General features: G+C 39.2%; 1 protein-coding gene across 1 annotated transcript in view; it reads left to right on the top strand.

The window, feature by feature from the left end:
* Positions 1-25885, top strand: part of MAP7D2 (MAP7 domain containing 2) — a gene marked incomplete at its 5' end in the record, with an annotated part of 33639 nt that extends 7754 nt beyond the window's left edge. The window contains 14 exons of the mRNA XM_009875259.1: positions 682-796; positions 1689-1787; positions 3907-4017; positions 8375-8499; positions 9530-9657; positions 17641-17861; positions 18226-18352; positions 19946-20150; positions 20299-20403; positions 21612-21665; positions 22314-22392; positions 23108-23294; positions 24480-24759; positions 25359-25885. Of these exons, the coding sequence (XP_009873561.1) occupies positions 682-796; positions 1689-1787; positions 3907-4017; positions 8375-8499; positions 9530-9657; positions 17641-17861; positions 18226-18352; positions 19946-20150; positions 20299-20403; positions 21612-21665; positions 22314-22392; positions 23108-23294; positions 24480-24729 (1806 nt within the window). The remainder of the gene's footprint in view (positions 1-681; positions 797-1688; positions 1788-3906; positions 4018-8374; positions 8500-9529; positions 9658-17640; positions 17862-18225; positions 18353-19945; positions 20151-20298; positions 20404-21611; positions 21666-22313; positions 22393-23107; positions 23295-24479; positions 24760-25358) is intronic.
* Positions 25886-26265: the final 380 nt, after the last annotated feature.

Raw genomic sequence — 26265 nt, 5'->3', positions numbered from 1 at the left:
GTCATGAGAACAATGGGGGCGTAAAGGGGAAAAAAATAAATCTCAAAACTGCGTGATCTGAGTATGCACTAGAAAATAATACACAGGAGGGGAAAAATCCCAGAAGCTAGTAATTGCCTAGACTGTAAAGAACGTAGTGGAAGAAAAGAGGGAGTTTCTGTAAAAATAAATAAATAAATAAATAAGGCATCCTGCAAAGTAACCTACTTTAGATTTGAAGTGATCATTTATCTGTGTGGCTAGGAGGAGCCACTGGCATTGCAGCAATGTAGCTGTGCTCGGAAAGGGATGAAAAAAAAAGTCCTGAGGTCTGCATAGACAAGAAGGAGTTAATGCTTGTCGAGCATTATTCTTATACAAATTAAGTCCAGAGCACAGCAGCAGCCTCACCAGCAGGAGCAGATGCTAGGCAGTGATGCAACCTGTGTTATTTACTTAGGCCTCTGTAGTGACCTCAGTGGCTTGCAGACAAAGGATACAGATATCTGGAGGTAGGTAGCACGCTGATACCTTCTTTATTCAGTCCTTTTTCTTTTATTGCAAACAAGCTCCTGTAACTGTCTCGCGTGGAGCAACAGGGGAACTGTGTGTTTGTAGCGTGGTTTCAGAAGGAGGGGAAAAAAAAAAGCCCCTGAAGAACTGACTGGGATTTGGTTTCTGGTTTTTTACCAATATAACCAGGAACGTTTAGAAGCCATGATGCGTCGGTCCCTTGAACGCAGCCAGCAGCTGGAACAGAAGCAGAAGCGATGGTCGTGGGGAGGAGCACTGGCTGCAGGCTCAGGAGGGAGAGATGGTGAGTGAAAGAGGCTGCCTGCATTGCAGATCTCCAAGTGCAAAATGCATGAGGCTGTGGAGATGGTAGGGATGATGCGTTTTATAGTTAGGGTGGTGCTGTAGGGGCTGCTGCCTTGGGGTGTGAGTAAATGCTTTGTAATTGCTTACCAGGCTTCCTCTCTCTTAGTACTTTCTGGGGAGAAAGGTCGCTCCTAACTTTAGGAATGCGGATCGTTTTAATAGAGCAATCGGAATCTGTTGGGAGGATGCTGAATGCTAAAATTAAAATCTATGCTTTCTCTCCCGCGCGCATTGTCTTCCCACGCACACAGTTAGCAAATTGAATATTCGTCTAAGCCTTGTGAAAGATGATCTGGTTTTGTTTGGTACTTCTAAAGACCCGACAGGAATTTCTAGATGACTATGCAGTGTGTGCAGTTTTAAAATACTTTGTTTTTTCCCCCCCACATACTTTCTGTTGCTGTTCTTTTTGATTTGGCTTCAGAACAAATTCTTTTTATTACATAATCAGTCATGTACTGCTTTTATATTTCAAAAGTACGCATGTTTTCTGGTTTAAGTCATATAATTTATTTAAATTTGTCAGGTTTGAATAAATTGATGTTATGGGGGAAAATATCCATGTTTAGGTGATCATGAAATACGACGATTACTCTCTTTTGAAGAGTGTATAAATATTCTTTAAATATGCGAACTCTGTTTCACATCATAGTTTTCATGGTGTGCCATCGAAAAAGCCAGGAAATGAAATATATATGATAATAAAAGAAGTCTTTTATACTTCGAGACAGAAACCACTTTATCTTTGCAGTTTATGCTTAATTCCAGCTCCCTCAGCTTCCTCAGTAATTTCTCTCACCTCTTTTTGCTCTGATTTCTCTGCTGTATAGGTGAATCAGAAAATACCCCACCCCCTGTTCTAGGTTTAGCTGCCAACACCCTTCCTCCAGACCCTGTGACCTCTACTGCTCCTGCTGATTCCTTCAATGGTATTTCAGAGAATCACAGCACCATCGTGTCTCGTTTAGAGCTGTCTTAATCGCTGTAATCCATCCACTGATCTCGTCCTTTCTAACCACTGTTTCCTTATTATTTCAGTCTGATACTCTCCGGCATTACCCTTAGCAATGTGGACCAAATGTCTTTCTTTAATTTCCTTTTAATTTTGCCATGGTGGAGCCGTGCATGCCTCGCATTCCAGCACAGTAGAGGCATTTCACCGTTTTCTCACTAACTGTAGGCTTCTACCGCTCAGATTCTCATCTCTGTTAATTCTGTGGGTTCTCTGTGTTGTTTGTGTGTGTGTAAATGTAATTATACATATATTTGACAGTTCTAATGGACATGCACAGGTGCAGGTGCCATAGAAGAAAATTCAGGTGCACAGTAAGAGAAAATGTGTTATGGAGACCATGTTTCATCAGAACAGTCCTCTCTTTCCATCTCAAGGGCCTTTTTCTACAAGATTGTAAGAACAGGCAAATTTGTTATAAACAGCCATGCTATATTTTCAACTGCCTGGAGCAGATTTTGGCTAAGCTGGAAACAAATTTAAGAAGCTGACTTTGTTTAAGCAATTGTGTTTTGTTTTCTTTTATATTGTTAAGTTATATATATTTTTTAATGTTATTCCTATAAAAGGACTGTGAAGTAGCTGAGTCCTTCAAAAGTAAGACTGGTTTGCATATAGGATTTTTAGATTACAGATTTATGTGGTGTTTTGGAAACGTAACGCAGTTCTTTTAAGAACTAGGTTCCTTCTCTCCTCCCATCCAAAGGAGGAGCTAGGCTTTGATATTACTCCTGCAGAACGCACACTAAACATTGTTCAGCCCACGATCTCACAGAACTATTATTTCTGCGCAAACAGATTCAAACTTTTGTGCTAATTGTTGCTCATGCACAAGGAGATTTGGATGTGCAACTGACGTTTTGCAGCATAACAAAGTTATACCTTTTTTTATTTTTTAAAAAAAGAGAATTGTATTCTTTACTGTAGTAGATCGAGGCAAATCTTGCAGACCCCACTGAGACAAGTTTTTGATGGGTCTAATAGGGAAAACAGTAACTCAGGGGCTACAGAATCAGGGCCGCATATATGTCTCTAGCTGAAAATAGAATCATAGAATGGCCTAGGCTGGAAGGGACCTTAGAGATCATTTTAATCCAGCCTCCCTGTTGCCAGGGACGCCACCACTCGACTAGATCAGGCAACACATGGGGACCGAATGGGAATCGAACCCGCGACCTTGGCGCTGTTAGCGCCATGCTCAACTGACTCAGCTAACCAGCCCCCTAAATACTTTTGTTTTTGAGAGAAAATTCAAATTTAAGGCACCAAGCATCTATGCTTTTAGCTTCTGATTATCGTGCAATGAGTACTATATGCTGGTACGCTGTAGTAATACCTGAGTAACATTTTTCTATCATTGAGTTGAATCAGTGGCAAGGTAAGAAACAAGTAGTGTGCCCAGGCTTTGTCAAACAGTATTTCAAAAGAAAACTGAAAGCACTTAGGCTAGCACTAAAAAGTGCTTTTAAAATTATTTTATTATTTAAAAAAAAATATTCTGAAGCACATGAAGATACAACCAAGTGGCTGGTGACAGGTCAGTCATTAAAACAGTTAGTTCTCATCAGGTGAATGCACAAATGTTGGTTAATTAATTTTCTTATTAGAATGATGCTTGAGGTGTGCCCCGGCTCTTCTAGACCGAAAATAGAGGAAGGGCAAATGGAGATAAGGAGTTCAGAGTTGTCATGCATGCAGTTCTTTTTCTTTAGGTAACTTTCTGCTTGTGCTGGTATTGAATATCTTGCATCAGAATGGCTTTTCTCGTTTGGACCTTATATGTAATTATTTGACTCTGACAGTATAAACGATAGGCTATCATAAAACTGGAATGTGAAATTCACAAGCAGAGAAGTTGCATCCCAAAGCATGTCTTACGAAATGCTGGTTCTCCAGCAGTCAGAAGGAGCTTATCTCATGCCCTATTCAGTGCTGTGATCAGTGACAAGGGCCTCGAGTACAAACGCGAGGTTAATTTGGGGAGTTTATCAACACTGTGATGTGAATACAAATATCTTCAATGCGTCTCTCTGCAGCATGTGACAAACTTTCAGCTTCTACAATGAATCTGCCAAAGCAAATGGAATCGCCAATCAGTAAGCGCCTCTCCGCCTCCACAGCGGCAATAACACATTCCCCCGACAGAGGCAAGTGAACGCACTGGGCTCCTACCAGTGTAAACTCTCCTTCTGCTTAAAGCACTTCTTCTCCTCCATACAGCTATGTAAAACTTGTTTATGTCTTACTCAGCAGAGCTCAAACATTTGAGAGGTTGGAAGTTAATAAAATAAAATAGTTCTGCGGCCTCTCCCAAGACCAAGCTGGCCGTGCTGGAGATCCTACTCTAGCAACAAATGCTGTGGGGGTTCTTTTCCTGATTCTTTTTCAGTTTTTGATACTCCAGCAAACAGGGTTGTTAAGTTGTAATGGTTTGACCCTGGCTGTGACTACAGCAGTTTCCAAAAACTGGACAGTTTGTGATCTTCTAGCCAACTAATGGAAAAACAAGCAAACCAAACATGTGGCACAGCGCTAGACGTGGGATGTACCGTGGGCAGAAGTACATCTGATGAGCCACCTGGGAGACTTCAATCTGGTGGTTAGAGTTGTAGAGCCCTGTAATTTGATTTGAAACTCTGATCCATGAGAGGCTCAGCAAAAGATGATCATCTTGTGGGATTAGTGGTTACTAAACCCTGCAGAGAGGACTGAAGGTTTTATCGCACTGTGAACTCTAGGTTTATTATTTTTTTGGTTTCTGCATTTTTTTTTGCTCCCTCTCCCCCCTTAGTTTTTTAAACACTATAGAGGAAAAATATATTGACTGAAATAAGTGACATTGAAGAATTTGGGGATTTTTTTCTAGAATGAAAAGAGAAGGTAGATTAATTTCTGAATTTCTTAATGAAAAGTCATCCATAGCTTTGAGGATTTTATGATAGATGGTTACATATATATATATATATATGCATGTAATAGGGACAGCTATAAATACCTGTCTGATATAATTGATGCTTATATTCATGGAGTAGGAAGGAATGCAGTCATATTGTACAAATAAGACTTACATAATGTTGTGAGACTGCAAATTTTAAATGCGGTCCCAGTATGGTTGACACATTAGTGAGTAGCTGTGCTGTTATACCAAATGTTTCACTTTTTCTGCTGGGGAAGAAGGCAGACCTTTCTCATGCTGAGTCATGAAAGCGACCATTTTGGAGAATGGAACGTACCTCTGTGTAAGAACAAAATGCAACACCATCTTAACCTTCCTACGTTTGTTGAGCAGGTGGGAAAATAATTTAAAGTGATGGAGAAACTAGTAACCTTCTTTTCAGAGGGAGTTACAATTGTCTTTCAATAGTTTAAATCTCAAACACGTCAAGATTTTTTTTTCATTTCATTTAGTCATTTCATCATTTTGTTTCAGTTATTTTAATGTGACATTGTTTTATTTATTTGCATTTTAAATGTTATTTTATTTGCTCCCATCATTCAGCTCACCGCATGCATCTTAGTCCAATGGAAAACTTTATTGTTTCTCGACTGCTGACTCCCACACAATCATCTTTAGCCAGAAGCAGAAGTACATTAATGCTTTCTGAGCAGTACAATAATCCAGGTAAAATGTGAATTACTCACTTTGAAACTGTTAAGGTATGTTTTTGGTTGCACTTGAGTGGTTCCTGAAAGAAATTTAGTATTATGAACCAAAAGACATTTTACGTGATAGTGCAATATCAATGATGAACTAAGTTGTTCATGATAACAGTGTATTTAAAAGCTTGAAAAAACACATCATCTTGTCTGTCTTGTTCTGAATGGTTTTTTAAAAAAAAATAGTTCTTGAAAAAAACGCAAAAAATTGAATTAACAATATCACTAAAACCTAAGCCAGTGAAAAAAACTGAGTATATTCATTTAAGAAACATTTTTTGAGAACAGTGTGTGACACCTGAGGCTTTATTTGATATAGTACTGTCATCTTGTTTCAAAAAATCCCAGTATACCATTTTAGTCATAGTTATTTAGCTAGGGTTCTCATTCTTTGCTGTTAAATTACTTTTTGCCTTTAGCTGTGTGACTGTATGTGTATTTCTATATATATGTGTGTGTATACACATATGAAATGATACTTACTTAGAGAAAAAAACAGACATTGATGGGAAAATAGCAGTTCTAGAAATTATTGATCTTTAAGAAACTAAAAATTAGGGAAGATCGACTGCCATTTACAGGTATGAACAGTAACTAATAAAACCAATATTTTGCAAGCTTCTGCAAAGCTAATGTTTCCAGTCCTGCTAATACTTAGGTAAGTGCCTGACTTCGAGAGTAGTTTCTACTTACAAAGCTATACCTGGTCATAGTGTTGGCTGAAACAAGGACGAAAGTTTAGCAGCAGTTTTTACTTTTATTAAAACAAACCAAAACCCTCCGACTCCAACCCCACACCCAAATGCCTGTTTGCAGAAGGAAACACTTATTCAGGATAAAACTAGTTAGATGCTAAAACAGAGATCATTCTTATGATGAGTATTTTCACACACCATGATTAAAATAGGCTTGGGTCCTGTATCTGTTCTTTTAATACAAAGCTACATAAAAAGTTGCAAAGGAAGTCTGCTTTCCTTTTTGCCTCAGTTCTTTGTTGCTCTTGCTAATTGGGCAAGGCGTTACGCATCATTTAGATTTAATCATTCTACATATACCCTCTTGTGATATAATTAATGGTGAAGACAATGTTATATAATTAAATTTGGTTTTATGCAGATAGTTTTTATGTAAGCTGATGCTCTTCAATGAAAAAAATCAAAAATACCGACCCTGATATAAGGCTCCCACTGCCAGCAGCAGAGCTTTGGTTTGTTAAGGTGGTCATTGCCCACCAGGGCTGACCAAGGCTGAGGACTGCCCTGTGTAGGAGAAAAAATGAGATTTTTCACATTTCTCCACTTTCTGAATGGAGTTGAAATGGCAAAAGCAGTGACTTGCCACAAAACAGTTCCAGCTTCTGCAGCAGTAGAAATGCTGGGTGTGGAGCTGATGAGAGCTGAGGGGGGCTGGCTGGGTTCAGAGGGGCTGTGCTCTTCTTCCACGGCTCTTGCTTCATGAAGGATGGGATGTGGGAGATCTCCCATTTGTCGTGTACTTGTCTCCATAGAAGTAGCTTCCTGAAGAGGGATCTTCCTTTTCAAGAGCTCATACTGTGCCTCATGTCATTGTGTTTTGGGTCAAAATTGCTCTGCTCCTGCATTTTCTCTAAGCTTAGAAATGAGGAGCCCCAATTTAAGACCCTTTCTCTAGGGCTATGCATTATCAATGTCACTCTGAGTCAAGATATTCAGGCAAATGGTTGGTATTAGACACATAATTAGGTGGGGAGTTTTTCACAGTTGAAGTAAAAATACTTATCTTAAGCAGCATTTAAGTTTCTGAACATTTTTATTAATATTCAATGAACTTTTGCCAGCTTGCTGGAAAGGCAGTCAAAGAACACACAGGTCCAGTTAAACTTGAAAGCATAGAAGAAGGCTTCAGGATGAATTTTTATAGGACTGCCCCCAGTAAAAAAAAATATTGGAAGTGTGAATTCCTTTACATTTGAGCATAATTACTACTTTTCCAAAGTCAGTATCCTTCATGACTTCACTTGGAAACAGACTGTCACATGGATGCAGTTATTGTCTGTCTTAATAAAGCACATATTCTGTTGGTTGTTCTATGTGTATGTGAAAGTTTCATCTTAGCAGCCAATATGAACAAAAACAGGAATAAAATCCCACATTTTTTAAAATCATGTTCATATTGCAAGTTAAGAAAAAATACCTAGAAAGACTTGCCCTTTGTGCTGTGGTGCATGTTACGTATCGAACGCAAACTGATGTCTACCACAAATAACAATAACTGAAATACCTACAGCAGCATTTAGTTTAGGTTTAGGGTTGCTGATTTTTTGGTTTTGATGTTTTTTTGGTGGTGTTTTTTTTTTTTTTTAGACTAAGTATTATTTTGCAAAACAAGATATTTAGGGGGCTTTGCCATGTTTAGGTCTTCAAAAAATAATGCCCTATGCTTCTGCCACCTTTCCTGTTTTGCAATATTTGTTCAAAAGTCGCCCAGCTAGAATTGTTTAATGACTCCCTTTATCATATGCGAAGGAAGCTGGAGTTTCCAGAACAGAAAAGAACCACAGTTGTAGTCAGGTCATTCAAAAGATGTATGAGCAAGAGAGCAATATTCTAGAGATTATTTCAAAAACTTTTAAAATCTATAAAATGTTGCTTTCAGCTGAGGCAATTTTTAGTAAACGTGGGTCAATGTAGAGTGTGTTATAATGGCATCTTTTTAAACACTGATAAAAAAAACCTCAAACCCTCTTTTGACCATTATAACATAAAAGTATGCTGTTTTCTCCTCTCCTTTACTTCCTCTGTCTGTGCTCCCTTTTGCTCTTGCTATTGTACTATAACTCTTTAGTATTCCATATCTGTCCTCGTGTAGCACCAGCTAGTCCTCTTAAATCTCCCTACAAGCCTTCCCCCACCCGAAGCACCGACAGAAAGAAGGTGACTTCACCCTCCACTTGCGATTCCATGAAAGGGGCGACTGCAGCCGAAATTACTCAGGTGAGTTTGTGGTGGTTTTGATTTTGCTTCTGCGTAAACTGATGTGGCTTCTGGTTCTTACCTTTCCCTTTACTCTTGTAAAAATAAAGGGCTCCCCCCCACTGTAAGAAAGTAAGCCTTGCATGCACCTGTTGCTTTTGTGCTCCTGTTCAGCAGCATTTTACTGTCTTCCTCCTCCTGGGCATCAGTGTTGAGTGCTGGCATTTGGAACAGCAACTCCTTTATTTTCAAGGAATTGAGATTTCTGGCACTGAAGTGTATGTATCAGGACTTGCCTGTAACTTCTGGGAACAGAGATGACAAACAGGATCTCTCTACTGAGGATGACTATCCAGTCTTGCTGGTTAATTAGCAAGCTTCATGTATTTTGGAAACTTGCCAAGCATATTGATGATGCCAGTAGTTTATACTAATTGCTTAACTCTTTCTGTGGATGTTTTTAATGCTGTTTGCTTAAAAGATGCATTATTGATCCACTCTAGTTTCCAGAAAAGCAAAGGCAAGTAATTCACCTTCAGAATGTAAGGCTTGTTTTAAAAAAATCTCAGCTTGGGCTGTAAAATTCGCATAAGGTCCTGTGTCTTGTTAATAGTAGGGGGATTCATGACATCTAAGTTAGACGCAAGTGAGAGGGCCAAAGCTGGGAGCTAAATATTTGTGCGGTGTCTCTCTTAGGTGTGATTCGCGCTGTTACGTCCAGCAGCTTTTCTGCAAAATGCCTGAGTGCTCTACTGATCATATAGATGATTTTAAAAACTCCACTCAGTGCCATCACCCCTCCCAAGAGCTCTTGGAGAGGCTCTGACGTGCTGTTACTTATCTGCAACTTGTATACTCTGCCCAAGTAAGACATGGAGGGCAGTGGAGGTTTTGTCTATGTAAAATAGAAAAGTAATGCACCAGTTAGGAGCTGGTGTTCTAAAACCCTTTAACCTTAAATGTCTTTTTATATGCTGTCTTTTTATTAAAACAATCAAATGTATTTTTGATGTGTTGGTCCTAATTATGGAATTAAAATGAACTGAAATAGACTGAGAAGATAAAGAAGGAGAAGCGACCTGGAACACCTGGTTCATCATCTGGTATGGGATCTCCTCTACGAAGGTCCGATTCTCCTGCTGCCATGTCCAGAAGATCTGCATCACCTGCAACACCTAAGTATGCCATTCTTAGTAGCGATCTAATGTGCTGTGAGCTTCTTAATACCTGTAAAGGAGACATAGGTTCTTGAGGAACTTGCTTTGAAGTGTTATATAAAATCTAGTTTATTTTAGCTATACATACACACATAGACAGAGGGAGAGAGAGGCATAAGTGAATATATATATATATATATATAAAAGAGATTGTGTTGGTGCTTGCTAGAGACACTGTGCCTATTCTCAGTCTTTTGAAATCATCGAGGTGCATCTCATTATTCATGTGAAATTTTATTTAACATTTACTTTTAAACATGCTTTTGTTTTATTTGGTTTTGAAGAAACTGCCTAACGTGAAGAAGTGCACAGAACATGAATACTAACTAGAAATTCCAGCATTTAAAATACTCATTTCCTATTGCTGGCATGATCATCTGGTTCCATAAATACACTTAACTATGCATTGTCTAAACCATTGGTTTTAATCTTTGCTTATTTGCAGATGCCTGTGGGTTTGTTGCTTTTTGTTCTGTTGGTTTTTTTCATGCAGAGTTGTGGACCTAGAACATATCTGGGCTTACTAGCAACTGAGTTGCTTTTCTTAGTTGTCTTTTGCAGATACTCAAAACTATAGTCCTTGTACCACAGCTTGCAACTAGTCTAACATGTCTTCAGCTTTCTTAGAACAGGTTATTAAGTCTGGCTGAAACGCAGAAATATTCTAAAGCAGTCATGATCTAGAGTAGTTATCTGATTTTATTTGTTCGGTCGGTAGAGTAGTTTTTTTTCCCCTGGACCCTGTGCACTGGTCCCACTTCTGTCTTGAAAATAATCTCTTTTTGTCTTTCATTATTTATTTATATCTTTAACCTAAACCTGGCCAGATTCTGAAGGAGTCTTGGTGATCCCCTTTCTGAAGAACTCCTTCTGTTTCAGAACCTAGCTGGTGTTCCTCCTCCGTTACACCCCTGAATGCGTAACTCTTTAACAGAGGATGATTTTGTGTGTTCATCTGGCATTAGACAAAATACAGGAAACCTTCTGACTCTCAGCATTCTTTCTGTTTTAGACATCCCCTTTCATGCAACTGGGAAATTGCAATTCTTGATTCACATTATAGGGCCACAAATTCTCAAACTTTCAATATTAGATATATAATGTGATCAGATTCTGAACTATTTTGTGAAGAATGGAATGATGTGAAATGTTAATGGCAATCAGATATTCCCTGTTCTGAATGCATGTTTCAATTCAGTCAGCCAGTATAAAAGTCAATCCAAGAGACATATTTAGTTCAGCAAAATGATTAGTGGGAAATGGATTGCTGAGAGTGAAGCACTTCTTGATGGGCAGACATGGTTGGTATTGCTCATCATAGAGACATGTGGGGAAAAAAAGAAAAAGCTTTTGTGAGACAAACAGATGTTTAGTGCTTCATGAAGAAAATATAGCCAGTCTTAATTTGTAGCACTAATTTCCAAAAAAGGTTAGGCAAAGGTGGAGGCTTTTTTTCCCAGAAGTGCAGAGAACCTTTATATAATAAATTTTTTCATGACTATAAGAAATATAAACTGCAGTTCTTAGAGGAAGAAGCAGTAGGGAGGAATTAAGAAACCTACTGGTGACGTTCTCTGTGATTGTGAGCCACAGTCATTATCCTTTTGTTTTCTTTTTTTTTTTTTTTTAAACCCTCCATATCTTCCTCAAGGGAATCTGATTCTGACCACTGCTAGAAATGTATTACTGAGCATTTAATCTTAACATGGCCCAATTAGAACACCCTCCTTGACCTTCTGAGAGATACAGTAAATAGAATTTAAATCCCTGTTTATTGCTGGTTGCAGAAAGACTGTTCTGCTTCAGCAATCTTGAAACTTCCTCTAAGTAATTTGAAAATAAAATAAAGAAGGTGCACTGATGACCATATTATACTATTATATAAATAAATGCATTTCTTCTTACAAGTCTAAGGCCAGATAATGATCTGGCTTGTCAGTGGATTTAAATTTAGGCAGTCAGGTTTTTGGAACCTTCCTTTAGATTGTATAATCTCATATTTTAATTTAAAATTAGCTTTGGAACTTAAGTACAATTTTAATGTGACTAAACATGTGGACAGATTCATTCTCCTTGCAAACCTGACAATCTTTTGCAAGTTTAATCTTCCTCCTTCTAGCGCACCATATGGCTAAAAAAACACCCTGGAAGAAGTAAGAATATGTATTGCACAGCATTAGTAGTTAGTGATCCTGCACAGCACCTTAACTGTGAAAGCTGTTGAGGAAATAATTAAGTGTGGCCAGTGATTTAGATGGTAATTAGCTGTATGCATGTTTCTTAAGAGCTTGTGACTTGACTTTCAAGTTTTCCTTGGTGGTGTTCTAGTTATTAGTTCTTCTCAGTCTTCATCTTGGTTTGTGAGTGGCAGTTGCTTGTCATGTTTGTATGTTCCTTCATTATTTATTAATTAAAAAGCTCTTTTTATGATGGTAAAGTAACTGAAACAGGCTCAAACGAGACAATAAAACTGAAGCCTAAAGAGACAGTGATTGGCAGAAGAGATCTGCAGTAATAATATAAATAAAACACAGTGTTTGAAGGTGCAAATTTTACTGAGAAAGCAAAGAAGATCAGCCTAACATATAAAGTCCAAGATAGAATGAGTGAACAAATATGGACCAAAAAAGGAGAAAAGAGGGAGAAAATAAAAATATATTAAGCAATAATTAAAAGCAAGGAAGGAATTCAAAGCTTGCAGATATTTTAAAAAAGTAAATATGTCAAGAAGCATCCCACCAGAAAGAAACTTATAACTATTACTTTGAGTCCAGCCTGGATCAGCTGACAGAGATGAAAGTTAATGGATTTGAGAGCTGGGCTAATTGAGAAATGATCTTTTATTTTTACAATTGCTATTGGATACTGATTGTGTAAAGTGCTCTCGCTCTCCAGATCTTTTGCAAGATCAATAATAACAGTTTTCTTGGTATTTTTTTTGATGTTTCATCTTCAAAGATCTATACGTTAATCTGTTTATATTCTTGCAGCATCCCTCAGAGAGTAGGTAGGTGTCCTATCTTATAGATCAGGAAAGCAATAAAGCCTGTGTCCTTCACACGCCTTTGGGTAAGTGACCCCTTTGAAATCAATGGGACCTGATTGAATCAAGGAAGTAGAATTTACTTATAAGTGTCTTCAGATAAGCCAGAGTAGAAGCCAGTGAATTAAAATGGAAAGCTCTGACAAACTTCTGTGTGAATTATTTTGTCAAAGAGTTACCTCATCGGAGAAGGAGAAAGGGGTGAGAGGGGAGAGAAGAGGGACTGCAGCACTGCTGACGGGTTCTTGGTTCGTTTCCAGGCCCTGATCGATGTCACTGTCGTTTGCTCGATTTCACTAACGGAACCTGTAACCTGCTGGTTCTTATGGGCGATATCCCACTTCAGCCATTGGGACACACTTTGATGTCAGAAATGCATGAGCTCAGTCAAATTGCAGAATACTAATGAGATATGAACGTAGAGTAAAAAGAAAAAAGCCTAAACTTTTAAGAGTGTTGAAAATCACCTGCCAGAAAGGTGTCACAGAAGTAGCTTCTCTGTCATGCAGTGACCTACTTTTAAATTTTATTTTATATGTGCTACATTTACTACTCTTGATCTTTGTTTTGCCTTGGAAAGATAAAGACAGCTGGTAAAATGTTGGATCGAGACTATTTTGATGGGGTTTTTTTCAGCAGCTAGCTAGAGGATGGGCCAATTTGAGATTTTGAAAACATCTGTAATAATGCAGCCATGACAATAACTATTCCATAGACCTGTGCTGAGTTTGTGCTCCTTTAAGAGATGTAGAAGAGAAATTAATCTCTCTCTGGCTAGAAAATATTAAAGTGAAAGAAAACTGCTTTTGATAAAATATCACAGATAGCAGAGCAAAAATGTCAGAACCCAGGAGGAGCAATCTTACAAAGCAGGACTGAGAACAGACAGTCCGTTGTATGGTTTCAGCAGAGCTTTTGTTGAGTTAATAAGGATATAGGAGGGAAAACTACTGCAGCTCTGGCATTGCTGCAGCTTTCTAATTTACAGTCAGCCTTTGGAACTGCTGTAACCAAAGGCCTGTCACGTACCTGGCTTTTCAGGAAAGCGTGCTGTTCTTTCCCTTGCTGTTTGTGGACAAAATTGCATGTGACCTCTGATTCATGTACTGCATGTACTTTATTTTCTGAGCTTAGCAAAAGTAACCTCAGTATCCCTCTTGTGCATTATTCTGCAGTATGGGCTGTCCTTCTTTTAACTGAATAAGAGACATATTTCAGGACCACTGGATCCTCTGACCTGACAGAGGTTCTAGCAGTGCATGTAGGGGTCAGGGTGAGAATGGCTTCTTAGAAGCTGTTGCCCCCATGTCAACGTAGGGCTGTGAGGTGAGAAAACTTAAGTCCTCCTGGCTGGAGGAAGATGCTTCCCATACTTCTCTAAAATCTCATGACTGAGATGAGTGAACTTTCAGATAGTCATCATGCTGCCACTTTTTGAATTTTGGTAATTTGTTGTCTTAATTCTCTGATCCTCAATTCTGTGTTCCCACATTCTTACCAGGGTTTCTTTATATCCCTTTCCTTTTGTCTTAAGGCAAAAACTAAACATTTATGTAAGCCTAAGCAGACCTCTATGAAACTGTTTATACATTTTTCCCTTACTTGCATTTTTCTGCCTTCACAATCAAGTTTGGCACTTTCTGGTGAAAAGTAGCATCATTTAAATACTACTAGAAGGAGTGTTTTTTCCAATAACAATTCTGCCTGTGTCTAGGCATGTTAAAGATGCTAAATTGACAATATGTTTTAAATACAAAGGAGGAAACGGTGTTCATTTAATACTTTCTACTGGCATCCAGTACATGATTTAAAATTTCTGAAAAAAAGATTCTCATTCCTGATGGACATTCTCAGCTTTTCACTCTTCACACTGGTGTCATCCTTGAAGTAATCAGTTGTTTCTATGCTTCTCCCTTTTAGTTGCTTTAAAAGAAGAAAAGCCATACTTGTTTCTTGTTATTCTGGCCCAAGAGCTGTAAGAAAAACTTTCTGTAGGTTTAAAAGTTCAAAGATACAGTTCTTAAATAATACATTCAGCCTATGTTTCTAGTCCAGCAGGTAAGTTGTAGAGCCAGTCTGCTCTGATTCCTATGCAGTGCCAGATATATAGCTCTCATGACTAGACTTCTTCCTACCAACCTCTTTAATTTGATTGTCATGTCTTTATTAGAGAACAATTACTTTTGTGCTTATACTGAATATGGTTCAGCCTTAGTTATGTGACTATTTTGCTCCTCCTGTCACAACAAGTTAAATAAAAGGCATTGGAAGGAACATGAGGTAAAATTGGAAATGTAAACTAAAGACAGCAAGAAAGGACTGTGCTTTGAGGAGAGGTGTCTGATTAGCAAGAAGCATCCTTTGTGCTGCAGAGAAACATAAGAAAAAAATTTTTTGCATTTTATTTACACCTTATATTTTTATGAAATGCATTTGGAAATGACTATGATGGTGAAGGCATGCACCAGACACATGTGTGTAGGTGGGACGTTGAAATCTCCACCTTTGGCTTCAGGAGGGCCTGGAAATCCATCCACGTCCTAAAGACAAAACTAAAGACAGTGCTAAAACCAGCTTTGGTCAGCACCAACCAATCTCATTGGCTTCTCCCATTGCTGCTTTTTACAAGAGTTGGAAACAGACTTGCCCGTCCACACCTTCCAAAGCCTGTTTCTGGCAGGGAGCAGCAGGAGCATGCTGCCCTGCAAGGCAGGGTGAGCCATGAGCTGCAGGTGGCAGCAGGGCCAACGAGGACAGGGACATCACACAGGACCCCCTCCCACAGCAGGGAAAAGAAGTGACCAGGGCGGGCCAGGTGGTGGTGAAAAGAGTCAGCCAAGGCTTTGCTGAAGCAGGTCCAAGGACAAGCCAGGACATCAGGATCAGCAGGTTAGGAGGCCAGGAACAAGCTTACCTGCAGCTTAGCTCAGGCAAGGGCCAAGGGCGAGAACTTGAGCTGCCAGGGAGCTCCTGGGCCTGCGGGCAGAGGATACCCGAGCTAAACTTCCTATTTAGTTGGGTGCTACTGTTCCACCAGCCCAAGGGCTTTTGGAGTCTGTGATGGCTCTTCAGTGGGAGCAAGGCAGTGAGTGGCGCAATACTCTGCAGTCTTTTCCTACCCACAAACCGAGCAGCTCTAAATGAGCTCCCTGTATTCTGGTGTCTCAGCCTCTTTCAAACATGGCATAATATGGTGGAAAAGAACCCTTTCTTCTCCTGAATTTTTCTCCTGGAAAACATGTAGTTTTTATTGTCTGCTCCCTAATGCAGATGTTGTTGTGGTTATAATAGTCTCTGGTCACATAATACTGTAGTTAGATCTATACAAATCTTCCCACTCCAGTCCATTAATTTTCAGCCTTTGTCCGTGTTTTTCATGCTGAAGGTCTGCCAGAATGAGTGTATAGTCCAGAAAACATCTTACAGTATATGAAACTCTATACTGCATAGATGAAAAAAGTGATAGGGGATAATACATTTATATCATAATTGCATATCCATTAGGAAGGTTAAAGCTACCTGTGTAATGTTCACTTCAATGTAGGATTATTTATTCTAATGGGACTCTCATAAATCATTATTTTAAGATTGTAATCTCTTTATTTCCATAGTACTTAGTCGCACAGCCCAGCCCCTTTCTTAATATTACAAGTATTAAGTGCTAGTTACTGGTGTTACATAAATAATGATGGTGTTTGTGTGTAGTTTTATGTTTCCTGGTAATCTGTTCTCTTTAATGTACGCCTATTTTCAGTGAATAACTGAAGAGGGTCCCTTTTCGGAGAGCCGCTGGGTAATGACAATCACACCGATGCAGTTACATGCCATTCCAACTTTATTGTTCCAATTAGCCCAGTATATATACTGTTAATACAATATGCTTTGTGTTAACGCTCTAAGCACAAGATACAATAAGTTTAGTCTTTGGTTATCATTGTCAGTCCTTGTGGGTGTTAGGTGCCCTTGCTGCGGTTAGAACATCCTGATGTACATTTTGCAAAGTTCTTGCAGATACAACTTTGTTACCTCTTTTTAAGCTTCAAGGCGACTCTAAGAACAGAGCATTGTTTAAGGTCCAAGCTGGATTGTCCAAACTTTCTGGGGGTATACTGTGTCCTTGTTCTGCAAAGAATTCCCCTACAAATAACAACTCTCTTTACCCTTCTGCCTTCTCAGAACTGACTTCAGGGTTATCATTTCACCTGAAACATGCAACGGCCAGATGAGCAATCGGTCGCATTGATGCCATGCTTTGCCGTCACCACAAGCGCAGCTGTGTAAAACGTTGCAGAGGCTGAGTTTGGAGCCTCGAGTCTGTTGTGTTGGTGCTGATTCAAGTGCTATCTGAAACAGCAGAGCTGGCTGTGCCGTGGTTTAGACAGTTCCGTCTCATTTTGTGGTAGCCAGCGTTTACCTTCCTATATAGTAGTATTTGGTACTATTTTGGAAAATGGGATACTGTTAGAAAAAGACCATGTTTGACAAGGCAGTGTCCAGATGAAAGCAGCACAGTGCAACTCATAATTTCTACTGACAGAAAGGAGCTTTGCTTTAAATATTGAGGAGGATTGTTGAATACAGTGGTGTGGACAAAATTGTTATGAAACAACTGTTACTAAAATAATTGGTTTAGGTAGTCCGTGATTTCATACCTCTTGCCTACATCTTGGACAGTATTATTGGTCTTTTTAAATGAGAATTTTCTGTAATCATTTGTACTTGCCTACCAGTTCCCTGCATTTCAGGTTCTGATTGCTTGCATCCAGGTAGTTTCTATGCAATATCATGCAAAACAGGTGATATTCCTGTGTAAACAGAGACAAAAAAGAGGAGAGGTATATGTGGAGTTTGATTGCAAGCTGTGTAACTTGGCCTGTTTTGATTTCTATTTTTTCTCATCAGGACAGTTGCAAAGACTTATCCTCAGTCTCCTAAAAACGCCAAACAATATCCTGCTTCTCCTGTGAAGCATCGTGCCAACCAGGAAACTCCTAAAAAGAAAGCTGATAAGGAGAAAGAAAATGTCAGTCATCAAAAATCCCCAGGAGCACGCACTGATGAGGCAGGCCAGATGGCTTCTGAGAAGCATGTGCCTCCTGCAGGAAAGACTGAAAACAGTGAAGGTCAGTCTTAATGCTAGAATATATTGTAAGACATAATGGATCCCTTTAAACAGTAATGACCTGCTCTTTTCGTGAAGCTGCTCTGTCATAGGCTTATGCCAGTGTATAAAGGTACGTACTGGAACCAGTAAATGCATAGTTTTCACCAGTGTTGCCCAGGTGTGAAAAACAGTTGTTAATAAGGATGTGAAAATGCTAAAATCCAAGGATGCCCTTATCAGTCCTATATTCTGTGTGCTGAAAATGCTGCTGAGGTATGCTTTTGAAAAGCCAAGGTGTGGTACCAGTCTGTGGAGAGTGTGGAAGTTGTGGGCACTCTCTTTGTTCCCTGCCTAATTTTCCACCCTTGATCATCTTCTCCTAGGGAAGATCACAGCAGGAACAACTGATGCGGAAGAAGCTTCCAAAATTCTAGCTGAAAAAAGACGACAGGCCCGCCTGCAAAAAGAACAAGAAGAAAGGGAAAAACAAGAAAGAGAAGAACAGGAGAGGTATCTCTATCATGAAAGTTATTACCTAATAATTTAACCTGTAGCACTGAAGATGCTTGAAACTCTGGTAGTTTTAGAATCAAGATGGGAGCGTAAGCGTTAGTTTCTTTCAACTCAGACCGATAACGCAGTGTCTTTCACGGTCTTTTCACTTGGGGGGCGGGGGCGGTTAGCTCAGTCAGTTGAGCGTAGCGCTAACAATGCTAAGGTCGAGGGTTCGATTCCTGTTCAGTCCCCATGTGTTGCCTGATCTAGTTGAGAGGTGGCATCCCTGGTGGCAGGGAGGCTGGATTAAAATGATCTCTAAGGTCCCTTCCAGCTTAGGCCATTCTGTGATTCTGTGATTTATGACTGGTGAAGCTAGAAAATTATAATTTGGCCTCTTTAAGAAGCCTGAATAAACTATTACTCATCCAAATGTTGTAGGTATGTCCACGCTGCAGTGTACAGTACAATGTACTGCAATGTACCTGGAGTATTTTACGTTGTAAGAAACTGTTTGAGGCAATTTTAAATGAGCTAGCTCATGTAGGAAAAAAAACCCAACAGTTTTGCACTATTAGTATATGCCCTAAATGGCAAGACTTGTGTTGTTCAACAAATTAACCTAAAGTTCACCTTCCAGCCCAATGCTGTTGCAGGCAGTTGAGGGCTTTAAGAGTGTGGGCATAATGAAGGTTAAGCAGTGAAACTCAGGCTCTGCTCTGGCAGCAGACTTTTTGGTTTTTCTTCACATGGGATGCTGGTTACAAGTGTCAGCAAATCATGCCCTTCCTTGAAGCCTCTAAGAGTAAATCACTAACTGCATGTCTAAATTCAGCTTTATCTGTTCCTGTAGTAAACATGCCAGGGGACAGGGATCACCAGCACCTGCTAATTTGTCCCAATGGAAATATTTCCTGAATCTCTGATATGCAAGGATAAGAATCATTTGTCAAAGCAGCTCTTGCATGTGGCAACAAAGGATCAAGATCGCGGGTTTGATTCCCATTCGGTCCCCCTGTGTTGCCTGATCTAGCTGAGAGGTGGCGTCCCTGGCTGCAGGGAGGCTGGATTAAAATGATCTCTAAGGTCCCTTCCAGCTTAGGCCATTCTATGATTCTGTGATTCTGTGAAGATGTCCCTGAGTGCCCAGGGAACAACACAGGTGGAATTTAGACCTACTCTTTCTAGTGTACCCCTGTGTTTTGTGGACTTTGTTTACTGCTACTCATCCAATCTGTTTATCCTTCCTTGAAATGATACCAGCATTCTGGATGTGAAGCACAGGGGAAGAGGGATGTTTGTATTATTGAAAGTTACTTTTATTCTTGAAGCTCTAGTTGAATTTCTTTGACCACACTTGTTTTTTTTATGGGTAATTATGATTTCTATGAAATATTTTAGACAGTGAAAATAAGATAGGAATAAAAGTTCGCCAGCAGCCTGAATTCTGAGCATGTGCTCAACCTCTTTGCTGTATCTTGGCTTTTTTTGTGAAAATGTGCGCTGATGCATATATTATCAGTTACTGCTCGTTGTGTGCCTTACCTATGGTAGGATTCATGCTAAACAAGATGGAGCCTTTCAAACATACTGTTGTATTTTCTGCAGGCTTGAGAGAGAAGAACAGAAGAGAAAGGCAGAAGAAGAAAGGCTTCGTCTAGAGGAAGAGGCTCGTAAGAAGGAGGAGGAAAGAAGACGTGAAGAAGCAGCAGCTAGGAAAAAGGCAGAAGAGGAAGCCAGGAGAAGAGCTGAGGAAGAACAAATGCTAAAGGAAAAGCAGGAAAAAGAGCTCCAGGCCAAACTTGAGAAACAGGTACCGTCTCAAACACAAATGTGAAACTTCATATACCTGTATATGTATCCATATATTTATATGTACAGTATAAATAAATACGTCATAGTATCTGGTAATCTGCCTGAGGAAAATTATGGCCCTATCGTATTTTGCACATTTCTATTAGAGGGAAGAAGCAGAAATTAAAGCCCGTGAGGCAGCAGAACAACTGCGTCTTGAAAGGGAACAAATCATGCAGCAAATTGAGCAAGAAAGACTGGAGCGGAAGAAGGTAGATATTTTCTTCTCAAGATACTTATTTTATTTCTTGTTGAAATACATAACCCAGGAAGTACCAATAGTATCTAGAAACAACAGTCTGGAGGGATTACAAATGGATATTTATGCCTAACTTAATATTTGCTACTTGCATGTTAGGGCAATGTGGACATCAAAATCTGTAACAAAGTGGAATTTCCTAAGGGAAGCTACTTTCTACTCAGTACAGAGCAAACAGAATTAACCTCTACCCACAAAGTTAGATGCCTGAGACAAAAGGCAATTGCTGCCCAACCCAGGAAGTCACAGATTATTGAGGAACACGGTTGACTTTGTTTTAAAACTTACTCAACAAAAGCTCTCTGTCATTAGTTGGGACAGTTAATGTGATGATCAAACAAGTTTTCCCCCACTGGGCTTGTCTCTGGTTGCATTACTTGGAGGCTGCCAGAGCACCACTGCACAAGGAAATGACTGGAGCTGCATAAATTAGCTTTATCTACAGCTCTGTGGCAGGGAAGAGGGAACAGCTGCAGAGCTGCAGAACCTCTGTCTGGTTATAAAAGGTCATCTCTCCTTATATATTATTCCAGTATGTTATTTTTAACTGTTCACCGCAGAGCTGGAGGCCTGTTGCAACTGCAGATTAGAATACCAAACCAAAATGTCTTTAAATCTGTATTAGTTTACTTTCACAGTAATGCGAAGAGACAAGGGGTTTTGGGAGGGACTTTTTAATACAAAAAGAAGAAAGAGAAGAGTATTTTAGGGTAATGCCTTACACATTTTGGGCAAGAATAATTTCAGATATTTCATTTTACTCTTCCATTCCAAAAAGCCAAACTATTTTTAAAGGAACTATTTGGAAATAGTCAGAAAAGCAACTAGATGGAAATAACAGCTGTTGGTTTTAAATAAATAATCTCGTTCCAGAGCAGAGTACAACTCGTAACTGCAAACACCTCATATTGAAATGTATGTCTCTAAATTGCATCTACTGAGAAAGTCACGTTCTTTGGGATCTGAAAGCTAGCAGCCAGGTGTTTTCTGTCATTTGTTTTCTTGATTTTTCTTATTTACCCTTGCTTTTTCAAGGCAGGCAGGGATGAGATCATGAAAGCAGAGAAGAGTTTTCCTTTTTCTCTTTTTCTCTCCTATACCAGTCTTTTGTGTTAAATATTCTGTCTGCCTTCTCATCCTCCAATTTATTTTGATTTCTAGAGAATAGATGAAATAATGAAGAGAACAAGGAGGAGTGAAACACCAGAAATAAAGGTATGAGAGTGTGTGGATGCAGGGTTTTTCTGTTTTGTTTTATTACCTTTAGATGAATGTTAAGCTCTAGAGTAGTTCCATGTTAGTAGATATGCTTATGTATACTCTACATCCAAATCTTAGCTGTGTTTCGAACTGAGAACAATTGTTGCTGTGTCATAGTTACTCTTGTGCCAGAGTCATGGCTTTGTGCAGCCGTTGTAGACGTACCTCCCTTGCTATCTAGCAAGGTAGCAAGAGCCCATTTCTGCATGATGGAGCTGTAACATTTGCTGATGTGGTGTGTGTTGTCCTGCTTTGTACCAGGCAGTAAATTAGTAACTGAACTCTCTGTGTTAAGCCTCCCAGGAATGTAGGATTGAAAAAAAACATCCAGTTGTTCCAGCTAGGAAGTGATGGAGTCAAGTTTTCACTTCTAAGTTTTCTGCCGAGGAAACTGTTTTCAGTTACTTTCAGAGAATGTTTTCTTTTGGTAGTAAAAAAACCAAACTCCTATGCCTAATTAAAATGGAAAAAAACTCCTCCCTTGCTGTCCATAACCTTTGACCACCTTGTGGCCCTGGGCAATCTCACAAGTTTCGAGTCCAGTAATTTCCATGAAGGTTACAGTCCTCTGTCTAACACGGTTGACTCATTACTTGATTACAGAAGGAAGAACCAAAACTGGAGGTACCATCAACTTTGAATGTGGAAAAACAACCAAAGGCCCTTGTTCTCAATCAGCCAGGTAAAAATTCCCCTATTTTTCTGACCTGTTTTCACAGTTAGTTCTCTTTAGAGTTTTGTAATCTCAGACAGAGCACTGTGTATTGTCACACAGAATAAAGATTCTTTGCTCTCATCTCGGAAAGAACAGCTACATTTGTGCCAGTGATGAGTGTTAGAAACTGGAGACTTAGGTTTGTTTTGCCACTGAAACAGAAACAGAAGAAAGTTTCTCCTCCATTTTAGTACCTGACATAGCATTTCTGTAAATGAGGAGTTCCAGTGTGCCAATGGGTTTGCTGCAATCTGCCTTCAGATCCTGTAGGTAGAAAATATTTTCACAAAACCAAGCTTGCAGGTTTTTTTATAGCATTGCTCTAAATCTTACATTTAATTCGGCCTCACAAAAAAAGCATATGAATTACTAAATTAAATATATGTATCTGGCATTTATCAATATTTTGTTTACTTTCCCAAGCTAAAGCTTTAGTACATGACATAAAAGATAAAACATTCTCTTCTTGTTTCTTCAACTTTAAAAGATGAAGTATAAAGATCAATTTTTAGAGGAGAAAAAGAGGATTGACAGTATTTCATGATGAGTCATAGATGAAACTGAGTCCTACTGCATTGTCAGTCTTCCTTTCTACTTGATCTATAACTTTTAAGCATTTGTGACTTTTAACTATTTAAATAAGGAAGTTGCTATTGTCGTAATTTCTAACCTTCTTTTATAGAGATTAATGGATTGGCAACCTGCCTGAAAAATAAAAGCTTAGAAAATGCTGCCTCCGTAATCCCTTCCCAGGATGTAGTTGCTAATGGACTAAAGTCAGTTTCGGGATTTATTCAGCTGGAAGCTGTTGATGGAAAATCTAACAGCATGGAAGATTCAGCAGATGAGGTTCAGTCCATGGATGTGAGGTACAGACCATACCTACCAATAAAAATGGTGAAATTCACATTAGACACACACAAAGTTTTCATTTGTTAATACTTTACTTCTCACCTACCCCACAATGGGGCAGATGCATGTCTACTGTGGTGTATTCCACTTCTGTACTGCCCTACTGGGACGGACCAAAAGTCCATCTACCCCCTTGGAGATACTTGGAGAGTATCAATAACAAAAACTGCTTAGGGAGAGCACCTGAGCCCACCAGTTTCTGCCATGCGAGACCACACAGAAAGGTGGCGTTAGAGATGTCAGAGGATACAACCCTGCCTTGCCCTTTGAAATGCTCACTGATGGACCTGTTGCCCTTGAGTTTATCCAACTCCTTTTTTAGCCTTGCTGATAATATTTACACCCAGTACTTCATCTGGGAGCAAGTTCCACTGCTCAGTCTCACTAGGTAAATTATACTTTTTGGCATATGTTAAACTCAGTCTCTTACTAGTGTCATGTGGCACCCCATACATTTTGTGTTGCAAGATGTGATGCAAAAGAGTTTTGCCCTTGGCTCATCCACCACTCCTTCCTAGTTTTAGAAATTGTTGTTGAAATGTTTTCTCTGCCTTCTCCATACTGAAATGCACTAGCCTGATCAGTCTTGGCAAAGCATCAGCCTGTAGCAGCACTTCTTAAATTAAATTCTGAGATTTTTAATATCTGCAGTATATCGTAAGGTCATAAGAAACAACTTTTTATTTAAATGGTGATTTGTGAGTGCTTTAGGTGGAACAGCAGTTCGCAAGACGCAATAAACATTTGAGTACGGGAATGTTGCAGGGACCGAAATAATGAGTTGGCAGTAAACTGCCAGAAGTGTTTTAAGCGATGAGCATTCACATCACACAGCTACCACAAACCTCAGTCTTTAAGGAATATAGATTGAGTATGACCTCCTGTCATGGACAAGGTAACCTCTGTTTGTTTGGATTGAGAAATACTGGTCTAGTGGGAGGTGTCCCTGCCAATGGCAGCAGGGTTGGAACAAGATGACCTTTAAGATCTCTTCCAACCCAGATTCTAGACAAAGACTTGCTGTAGCTAGCCTTAAGATAAGTAGCAGGTTTTGCACAGTCAAAAGATTAATGTGGTTGTTGCTGAGTGAAAAGTTACACACCTCTTATTCTGTGTCTTCCTGTTGTTTATCTTTTATATAGCCCAGTTTCAAAAGAAGAACTTATCTCTATTCCTGAATATTCACCGATGAATGAACTCATGCCTGGTGTTTCTTTGGACCAAAATGGGACAAGTAATTCCAAGGCTCTTGAAGATCTTTTGGATTTCACAGGCCAAGCTACATACTCCAAGACATCCAGTGATACCATTAGCCTAGATGACTGCAACAAAAACTTGATTGAGGGATTTAACAGTCCAGGACAGGAAAATACACTTAATTCTATCTGTTGACAACCTCACTTTTCAGCAGAACAGATAAAGGTACAGTATTGTGATAAACATCTGAAATACAATGAATTGCTGTGATTACTTACAAGCTTCCCAGAAAAATATAGCAGTCCTAAACAGCATACGTGGAGAGAGGAAGAAAGCTGGTCTCACCGATATTTAAATTCAGCATAATCTTTCGTATTTGCAGCTCTTTGTAAATTGACATTGTATGCAAACTGAGCGTATCATAGCAACGAAAAGCATCTAGTAAATGGAAACATTTCCTTTATGCATTCAGAATATTCAGAATATAGTGAGAAGAGTTTTGGGACCTTTTTTTGCCATTAATACAATACCTTTACTATGAGTCTTTGGAGCCTGTTTGCATGAAGAAAACAGTTCAAAGTGGGACCAGCCTAGAAATGGTAGTTACTATTACTGCTTACTTTTCTCTGCTGCTGTAAATATGTGCACAGGATCACTTATCCTGGAAAGCCTGCACAGGGAAAAAAGCATAGTAGGCTTCAGGGACAGTTTCAAAGTGCAATGCTACCGTCAGATTTTTGAAAGAGTGTATTCTAAATTACAAAACCAAGGTCATCTAACTTGCACAGCTGACTTGATGTTCTTCTCTCTTTTTTAATTGACAGAAGTAGCAATTTGTGGAGGATATATAGCCCTGTGATGCTACTGGCAGTAAAATATGAGCTTGTCACTTGAAAAAGCTTCTGCAGTACTTGAACACTGGATTTCAAATAGTCAGAGCTGCCTAGAACTTTGTCTTCCCAGGGAATATGTTGAATAACTGGCTGCTTTGGGTAGGAACCAATGATTTAGAGCCTCAGTGGTTTCAAGGAAGACTGAGTGTGCGTTAGAATTTGAGCTTTAGCTGCTAATGAGGCACTTAATCTTTTAATTTAAAATTCATCTCAACACTTCACTGTGATTTTTACCTGTGCGTTTTATTTTTAAATAATTCTTCCTTGAGCTTTATCATGCACCCATTTAGACATCTTTTTCTTATAAATAATGATGAGGTTTGCCCACAGTGCATTGAAATGAAAGAATATACTGTAGTTTTGTGCCTATCTTTTCTTTTGTCTTTAATAAGGAGTTATTAGCCACTTTTATGCAGGTGTATAATTCAAAACTATAGCTGAAGAGGTTTGAAAAACATACAACTGCTGGAATCAAAAGAGCCTTCTTACTGACTGTGGAGTGTGGAAGCTATCCCGTTATGGTTATGTTGACATGTTTAATCACTAGTGGCACTTACTGGTTACTATTAATTAGTCTGGGAACGACTATCAATTATGTGTTTAAAAACATACTTGTGTAACACCTGTAAACAAAGTAGGCAAAATGCCAAGTGTAATCCCTTTATATATATATATAGAATAGCTGTAGTAGATCCAAGTGAGTGGTCGGAGGGTGAGATAACCTGTTAATCTTTGAAGATGCAGACACTTAATGCCAGCAGGCTTTCTGTCACGGCGAGAAGTATTTTGTCTTTCTGTAGGCTTGAAAACAAGATTCCGTCAGCAGCAAAACAATATG

This window comes from Apaloderma vittatum, unplaced genomic scaffold (assembly GCF_000703405.1).
Source record: "Apaloderma vittatum isolate BGI_N311 unplaced genomic scaffold, ASM70340v1 scaffold14100, whole genome shotgun sequence".
In the NCBI taxonomy this organism is placed as follows: Eukaryota; Metazoa; Chordata; class Aves; order Trogoniformes; family Trogonidae; genus Apaloderma; species Apaloderma vittatum.
The sequence above is the reverse complement of the archived record's forward strand: the minus strand, read 5'-3'. Positions and strand labels throughout refer to the sequence as shown.